This window comes from Limulus polyphemus, unplaced genomic scaffold, assembly GCF_000517525.1.
Source record: "Limulus polyphemus unplaced genomic scaffold, Limulus_polyphemus-2.1.2 Scaffold1429, whole genome shotgun sequence".
Classification (NCBI taxonomy): domain Eukaryota; kingdom Metazoa; phylum Arthropoda; class Merostomata; order Xiphosura; family Limulidae; genus Limulus; species Limulus polyphemus.
In genome coordinates, this window is record NW_013667039.1 from 221,665 (window position 1) to 231,266 (window position 9,602).

Genomic DNA, 9,602 nt, shown 5'->3' on the forward strand with positions numbered 1-9,602 from the left:
AACACATTAACATAAGTAACCTAATCATACAAAAATCAAGAGCCTCATTACTAACAATTACTCCACTGAAAATAAAAACAATGGAGTCATCTACAAAATCTAATGCAACTCCTGTAAACACTTTTATATCGGGGAATCCAAAAGATAAATCAGGCTTAAAGGTCTATTTACTTGATGTTAAATACAAAGCTACACAATAGACATCTATGCTGTGTTCACCATGGGTATCGAAACCCGGCTTTTACTGTTATGAGCCTTCAGACTTACCTCTCATCTCTAGGGGACAGACTTAAAGAATGATGATGATGACAAAACCTTGCCGCAACCTTGTACATTTGCTGTTATGTTCAACTTATATTAAAGTTTTTCTTCATTACCCATTCAAGCCGTCTCCAGCCATTATTAGACTTAAAGAAGGTTTTAAAGACCCTCATACATTTTTTGAACATCTCGAAGAAACCGAACATATTATCACAGAAAACAATGACGAAACTAATGAAGCCATCAGAGTCAACGCTGCAATAATATTCAAGACCTCCCCCTATCTATATTAGTATTTTATCCACATAATTTTACTAAAAGGTTATTTCATTGCCACCTACAAACTTTGTCATCATCTTAATGAGTCCTTAACGTCCTCTGAAATCAAAACTACATTATTGAATGTAACTGTTACCTGATAATGACCCGATGCTACGGGGTACAAAGTTGTTTTCATTAAAATAAGAAATTCCTTACTGTAAAAGATGATGTTATTGTAATTTTGAATCAATAAATTAGTAGGTTTCTCGCCAAACATGTATTTTTATTTATTTGACATGATTTATACAATGCATAGCGACATCATGCGGAAGTAAATAGAAACTTTCCCTTCTAACACGTTAAGTTTCTCCCTTTTTTACTCTATAGAAGTAGTAGGTTGAGTGGAACATTTTTCGGGTTAGGAATTAATTATTTCTTGCAACAATTTAGTTTATAATTTATTCATATATATAAGTTTATTAGCATGTTTTTTTATTTATTTGTATAATATTACTAAATCAACAGTAATTATAATAATAAATTACATCTTCCCTTTTAATTTAAAATAAAGCATTAGGCTTAAGATATTGAATTGTAGGCCTAAGTGTGAAACACGTTTTTTTAAAGATTAAACTTAGGCTTAACATTTTGATGGTGTGAGTAACACTTGTTCTAGATTATTTTAAGTAAAATTAAGTTGAATGTAGGTAACCATCTGTGTTTTACCACTTTTACTTAACTAGTCTAACCCTAAGTTGTAATACTGTTGATACAAAATTTTTAAAATTGTAAGAACCCACATCTTCGTACACTACTCATTAGTGACATGGGAATTAAATAATATATTTTAATAAAAATAAAATAATTAATTTTTTTTTAGATTGTCTATTTTTATGCTTTTATAAGTAGTAGTAGTAGTTATGGTCGTCTTTGTAAAAATTTAACATTAAGGTTTTAAAGATTATACTTGTATAATCTTTAACCGTGAAACTTGGAAAAATTTCTCTACCAAAAACTTATAAAAATATTTTTGTCTCTAATGTGGAAATGTAATGGTAAGAAATGCTAACAGTATGACATGTATTCCATATAACCAACTAACTTCCAAGTATAATTATTAAGTTTTTAATAACCAATTACCAACTGATTTTTTCCTTACATTTTAGCTTTTAACCTGCTACTGTCTTCTATTCAGGGAAGTCCTGAGAACTAATATTTTTGTGGTTATACTTATAGTAGGGGATTTCGGTGATTTTTTAAATAATGAAAATAACAAAAAACATTAAAAAAAATTGGATTCCACAGACACAAATTAGTAGACTTATGCTGCAAGTTCAATTCTTTAGTTCATAATTAATTAAAAATTGTACATGGCAATTTACCTTTTATTCCACACTACCCTTCACTGGAAAAATGTTAAGAGATTTATCGTTTTACCTGGTGACCTGATACTGCGTGACACCTGTGTCAAGGCAAGATAAAATGTAGTACCAAGAAAATCTATCAGTGTCAAACTTGAACATGTAGATGCATATCATATGGATAAATGAAATGAACATTTTCAACAACCAAATGCTAAAAATGGTGTCTGAGCTTACCTATGTATTTATGAAAGTAAAGGAAAGATTTTGTAATGACATTGGTTGAAAACTTGAAATACCATGATTGACAGAAGCATACGAGTAGTATACTCCACCTGTTCTACATTGTCATGATGTAATTGATAAATCATATCATTAAGTTCAAGATATTAGTTATCCCAAGATATAATCATAATACAAAAGCTAAGGAAACAAATGTTTGTCTATGAATTATTAGTTAAATTAGTAATAAGTGTTGATAAACTACAATATTATTTAAGGAATGTTAGTAGCAAAGATGGCCTATTCATAGAATAATTATTGGTAAAAATCAGATTAAGAACTTCTAATATATAGAAAAGCCAGTACGTTTCGATAACATTACATTCCAACATTTTGTCTGCTATTCAATATTGTTTTCATTATGTGAAATGGACATGTTTCAATTTTAGGGTATTATATTGATGATAATTATATTAATTCTTAAAGCACATGTTAAAAACTATTTTCAAGACTGTTGTCCTTGCTTCACTAAAGTTGTTTACATAATTATTCACAAATACACATGGAATGTGTTAAGATTAGTCAGTTTTGCGAGGTACTTCATTTCCATTTAATACAGATATTGATTGAATAACTCTCTAAGTTAGAGCTGTGATTTCTACTTATTGAATGTGTATATATATAAATCACAGTCTTATTTATTGTACAAATGAGACTGCCATTGTTCATACCACTTTTATCATAGATAGTTGCAGCACACATTCCTTCACTGTAGAGCAAACTGTTGTCAGGACAACATAGTCTGCTTAAGACCAAAGATATGACGTAAAGCAACATGTTGTCAGGGTAACATATAGGCTGTTTACAATTCCCATTCATCATTTTTTGACATGCTGTCAGGTCGACTTGGGCAGACATATCTATGTATTGGCTTATGCTTTATGTAGTTCTGAACATTAAGTTTGTTGTATACCCTTGTTTATAATGATTCAATGGCTAAATAGAATTTTAAAATGGTTTTAGAATTTGTTATGTGTTTTCAACTTGTAAATGCTTCTGGATCCAATGAAACCAGCCAGAATGAGCATGAAGAGAGCTAATGTTTGGTGTATCACTGGTCCTTATTGGTCAAGCCAATTTGAACCAACATGCTGGTTTTAGTTTTAATATTTACTCACTGGTTGCTGACAAATGATGGATGTTGGCTTTAGCCATAATCGGAATAGTTTTTAAAGCCGATTACAAACTAATGGGAGTATGGTTGCCTTGAAATAAATCATGCCAATTCAGTGTGTATTTGTAATGTAGATATTTTCCATTTGTTTGTTGGTATACAATCATTCTTATTTTATCTATGTGAGCTTTATACATATTCACAACTGAGATTATGCAGTTGCTTGCTTCCAAGGCCAGGAACTATAATTTTCTGGGACTCCCTACTTATAGTAACCAGACTGATCTTGGGGTCCTCTTGATTCTTGAGGTCAGATCTCTGGGAACTTTGCTCTCCAAAATGCGATGTCTGCATAGAAACTGAGGCAAAGGGGCAAACAAATAGTGCGATGAAGGGGAAATTTCATTCACTCTGTACACTTGCCAGGTGTTTAGACTCTTATATGTAAGAACTATTTGTCTGTTTGTGATGACCTTTTGTTGTTCCAAACCTGCAAATATGTTGAAGAGTTGTTGTGTATTCAATTGCACCAATAACAAATCCAAAAGACACGAACTTTCCTTCAATTTGATACCCAGTCAAGCTACTGAAAAGGAGTGAAGCCAAGGCCAGCCAGGTCTACTAACAAGAAGAAAGATACTCCAACAAATGAGCCTTAACAGGGCCACGCAGGGATCTATAAATCCAAGTACCAAGATTTGAACAAAAGGAGAGAAGAGTGTTGTGGCTGAAAGCTATCAACCATGGAACACAGCAAGCAAGAGTAAAACTGTGAGAGCCAAAGTCTCAGTATAATTATCTGTGTTCAGCTCATTTTATATCATGTAAATGTTGTCTTTCAATTTTTTTAACACGAGGTAATTGTATATGTCCAGGTACTTCACACTGGGCCATTCTGGGTTGTTGATCCACGAGTCCTCAGAGTGCTGGTAAGGACAAGAATCAAGCCTGATTTAATTTTACTTGATATCTTGCTAATGCCTCATCCAACAACTTCACATATTGATAAGACATTGCAGTTGATAAATTTGACTTTCAAACGATAATTGAAGAATTTGCATAGCAGTAACACATGTATACGGTAGACTTGTATAAATTGCGTACACGTAACTGTACTTGCTTCGCTATTGTTTTTCTCTTTGTCAAGATGGCAATCTCATTACCAGCCAAAACCACATGACTGTGACATCAAGTTGACATCATGAATGAAGAGTCTGGTGTACTATCCACTCTTCTGGGCCTCCCCCATTGGCACTGATTTATTTCGGTGCTTTTAAGAAGGATATCTAGGCTTTGTTGATATGTATACTAGATCAGCTGATTGTAGAAGTCTTGTTTTATTAATTTGTACTTGTGTTTGATTCATGTTCCATTATTATTACTCCAATTTATTGTATGACCTTGTTCTCTGGCATGATAGGCTTTTTTGCAGAAGTTGAAAAGTTAGTGGAATTTCCTGATCAGTAGACTCATTAATAGATTATACTCATGATCGAGTTTGAGTTAATCGAAAATAATAATGAAAAATTATAACAGTAATAAATTGATTAAAGGATAGTTGGAACAGATAGAAATACTAATTTTGATAACATTAATTGATTTAATCTTAAATTATGCAAGACTAATTGATATAATCGCTGCTCATAGGTAATTTAATTGCCCAGCATTGTTGCAGGTAGTTTTGTGTGTATATTATGCTTTTGTTGGTCTTTTTTTTTGTTTCTCCACTGATTTTGAGTTTTTATAAGGAATGTTTTTAAGTGATGGTTTTTCTATCCATTAGGATGTTTGGTTGTTTTTTCATGTGATATATGACACAATAATAAATGTTTCAGCTATCTAACTGTGACCATCATTGAAATTATTATAATAGTATGTCAAGTCTGATGGTAGCTGTTGTTGGACAGTTGAAATGTCATCCTAATCGTTTGATTTAAGTTAATTAACATAAGTTAGCTTACCCATTTTTATATAATACACATTAAGGTGATCAAAAATTAGAGAATGTAACCGATGAAAGATAAAGTAATCATAATTACATGCAATTTAAAATGAGCACACAACCAAAAGGGAATAAAAACTACACAAAATAGAATATTCTAGGGTACATTGTTTTATTTTTGTGTTTTAATGTATTTGTTTTAGCTCTTTGAAATGTATTTAAAAACTATTGGGAATTTTTATTACGTACCATTAAAATATTTTTTTAGATGTGTTATAATAGTGAAATGTAAAAAAATACTCTATTTAAATGTATACTTTTTTTTTTCACTTCACAGCCATAATGTTGATTCCTAAAAAGAACCGTGTTGCGATTTATGAATATCTCTTCAAAGAAGGTGTCTTGGTAGCAAAAAAAGACTTTCATGCTCCCAAACATCCAGAGCTTGAAACTGTTCCAAATCTTCAAGTCATCAAAGCTCTTCAGTCACTAAAGTCCCGTGGATATGTTAAGGAGCAGTTTGCATGGCAACATTATTACTGGTATCTTACTAATGAAGGAATTCAGTATCTTCGAGATTTCCTCCACTTGCCACCAGAAATTGTACCCTCTACTCTTAAACGCCAGCCACGACCAGAAACAGCAAGACAGAGGCCCAAAGGTAGAATTTCTATAATCTGTTACACTGTAATCTTTTCAAATTTAATGTTTATTTTGGATTTAAAGTGGTGTTTTTAGGAGAGAGGTATTTTAAGTTTCAAGCCTTCTCAACAAGGATGCCTGTGACACCTTTTTCAAAAATAAAAGAGTATTAATTTTGTTAAGATTTACCTATTTTGATGAAGCTCATCTTAAGAATTCTGGTATCAATAAGATCTTTTTTGGAAGTATGTTACAACAGAAATTAGTTGAAAAGCTATTGTATTCTTCTTGTGGAAACCTGTATTGCTAGTCAAAAGCAAAGTATTTAAAAAATCTTTCAATTTTTATTATGATTATTGTTTTATTCAATACACCTAGAGTTTAGAATATAGCATAACCACAGCACATTATATGAACCACAAACTCCAATTGTTAGTGATTGGTATATTTTTGTAATGTAAACTCTTAACAGAGTACATATTTCTATACGTTTGATGCAATTTTGATTTCGTCCCAAATACAAAAAAGATATTGTATAGATATTGGAATTTTTATTGTAGTTGAACATTGTGTGATTTTTAGTTCAGTTAATCAGTTTTGCTTTAAAATATCATAAATTAACATCATTCCATTATTTCAAAATCAGAATACGTGAATTGTTAGCTCCTGTTATGACCTTTTACCTATTATGTATATAGGATAATTCCTAGTATTATTTTTATTGATCAATTTTGAAATAAGAAGACTTGTTTAAAAGGTGAATTGTATTTTTATTAAATGTTACTCTTAACCTTCCAGGTCCAGCTGAACAAACCCCTCGTCCACAGGCTGATAGAGAAAGTTATCGCCGGGGTCCTGGTAAATACTTGTTTGCTATTAGTAGTGTGTTTCCGTTTTTTAAATTTCATGTAAATGTAATAGATTATATGGAATGACGATAAGATTTAAGATAAAAGTATCTACTTAACTAATATATCAATTTAATTTGAATAGAACATTCCTAAAGAACTGTGGACAGAGAGAAAAATGTTGGGTAAAAAAACATTTTTACCAGAAGTCTTACTCATTTCATGTTGTTTATTATGTCTTTAACTCTTTCTGGATTGAGGAGTGTCACAGCTACCCATTGATATTTTTCCTTCTCACAGTGGAAATACGTAACCTACTTGCATGAAACCTAGGATAAACAACATTAAAACACTTCATTGTGGAATTTATTTATTTTTTAAATTGAATTTACACTTTATCTAGTAAATTTGATAAATTTTCATTAACACATTTTTTTGAAACATTATCTTTAGTTGTAATAGTTGCCAATTTTGGATATAAATCTTTAAAAAAAAGTATCTCAAATTGACAGATTTATTATTGACCTAAGACCCTACTTTTCATAGTGGTGTCATATCAAGCTAGGAAACTAATTTTGTAAACAACGTTTTTGGTTGAATCAATATATATAATAAATATACATTGTTTTCAATACATCTTAAGTTTTTATTTTATTTATGTGCATTTTTTGAATACAATAACTTAAGAATGATATTCAATAAGTAAAAAATTTGAATCATCGGTTTTCTAAATTTAATAAGACTTACATGATGTCATGTCATAGAGTAAAGAAAATGCAATAACTTCCAAAAATATGTAAAATGGTACTTACTTTACAGTTGTTTTTATTATAGACTCTAAACAAATTTTGTTTATGTTTGAAAAGTTTCAAAATCAGTCTCAACATATGAAGATCTGAGGTAAAAACTAGTTGCATATGTAAAATCTGGCTATATAATTTTAAGGTAATAAAGAGCTCTACTTTCTACAGAGAGGGACAAAAGTGACTATACATTTGTGTCAATTAGAACATAAGTTTAGTTTTTAACTGTTTCTCTGAAACAACCAATAATGAAATGGGTTTCAGTTGTCCTGGTAATAAGTTCAATAGTACCAACCATAAATTATCAACTGTATAATATCTTTTGTCTCACCTTGTATGTGGAACTTCTTTTTGACTAACTTGTTGGTTTGTGAAACTGCCCAAATGACTTTTACCTAACTTTGTAGTGTGTGTGTGTGTGTGTCATGTAACTCTTCACTTATATCTTTTGACCACCATTTTACCTTTTATATACAGTCCTGGTTATTTTCAAGTACCCTATACTGATAAGAAGTATGTGCAGAATATAATTCTTTCAATTATTTTACCATCCTGTATTGATGAGCAGATCGAGGAATATTTTTATGAACTTTTGTGAATCCACAATTTTCCTCATTCTTTACTATATGTGACACTTCTGTTATTTTACTAACAAATCTTTAAGTCACTTGTCAGCGAAAATTTATCAGAATAAAATTCCGAGGTTACCATATTTTTTATTCTGTGTTCCAAGTTACCAGTGACTTTTTATTCCTATGTTTTTCAGTTAAAAAAAAAAAGCTGAAATCTTATTTGCAAACAAATGTATGTAATAAGTATCAGAAAAGGGGTTTTCACACATTTTGTGCATGAACAACTAGTTCTACCTTGTTGGTGAGCAGTTGCTGTTTACTTTGCATGGCCTTATAAAAAAGATATCTAAAAATATATCCCCCAAAGATAAAAAAATAATACACCCCCCCAAATCAGTGTATGTTAAGGTGAAAGTTGATTGTCCAGGATTTAAAATTGGCAGTTCTTTATAAAAAGTATACACAGCCAAAACTTTGTATACAGTGGTACCTTCACAGAGTTAGTTTATTTTTTATTTGTAGGAGCACCTGACAAGAAAGGAGATGTGGGAGTTGGAGCTGATCCCAAAATGGAATTTGTAAGTTTATTTAAACTTGTTTATTTGGTTGTCCATAAAATATGCAAATGATCTTGTTTTCAAACATGCATTTTATAACACAAAAAAATATATCAAACATTAGAATAGATTGTTCAAAAACTAATTAGTTCAACTATCTTTCTATTATACTCTAAATAGGTAAAAAAATTCTCTTACTTCTCGGAGCAGTGGTTTTACTCAACAAATTTCAAAATTTCTTTTCGGATTACTGGCTTTGAGTAACAATACAAAATAAACATGTCCAATAGCAATGTCTAAGGTAACGATAGACATGTCTTGAATGATAGGGAAGTTGGTTGTGTTGTGGGTTTCACAAAAATATATTAGAGAAGCAAGATGATTGATATTTATATACTGGATTGTCAGTATCTTTAGTATGTGTATCTAATTCATTGGACACACAACCTACATTAAGCAGCAACCAAGTACAAAGGTTGTAACTAGAAGAGATAATTGCTTGCTTTACTTTATTTACTGTTCTATGTTTTAAGAAAAATAAGTGTAAGAACTTGTTTCTAAATAGCAATAATCTATATACATATATAATGTATAATAATTAAATGTGACTGTATTTTATAAATACTGGTCAACTAAAACACAGCCAAGACAGGTCACTTTGTAAAGACTAAAGGTCAGTTTTATATTATTGGATACGATAACATGAGAGCATGAGTGCTGTGTCATTGTAACTTCCGTATTGTTAGCCAGGCATGGCTGAAAGGTCATTATAATAAATGTATAATGTTATGAGATTTAAACTATTTAGTCTACACATTTATGTGTTTGTGTTATAATTTGTAGTCATTCTAGAATGAAAGATGCATAATTTATATTTATTTCCTAATATTTTATGGTGGTTACAAGATTGGTCAAATCTACTGAACCTGTACATAGATTCATTGGTGAAAATAACAGAT

General features: G+C 30.7%; 1 protein-coding gene across 1 annotated transcript in view; it reads left to right on the forward strand.

Moving 5' to 3' along the window:
• Positions 1–856: 856 nt before the first annotated feature.
• The window catches only part of LOC106463521 (40S ribosomal protein S10-like), a 12,811-nt gene continuing 4,065 nt past the window's right edge, over positions 857–9,602 (forward strand). The window contains exons 1-4 of the mRNA XM_013923566.2: positions 857–939; positions 5,559–5,882; positions 6,662–6,721; positions 8,609–8,664. Of these exons, the coding sequence (XP_013779020.1) occupies positions 5,564–5,882; positions 6,662–6,721; positions 8,609–8,664 (435 nt within the window). The 5' untranslated portion in view covers positions 857–939; positions 5,559–5,563. The remainder of the gene's footprint in view (positions 940–5,558; positions 5,883–6,661; positions 6,722–8,608; positions 8,665–9,602) is intronic.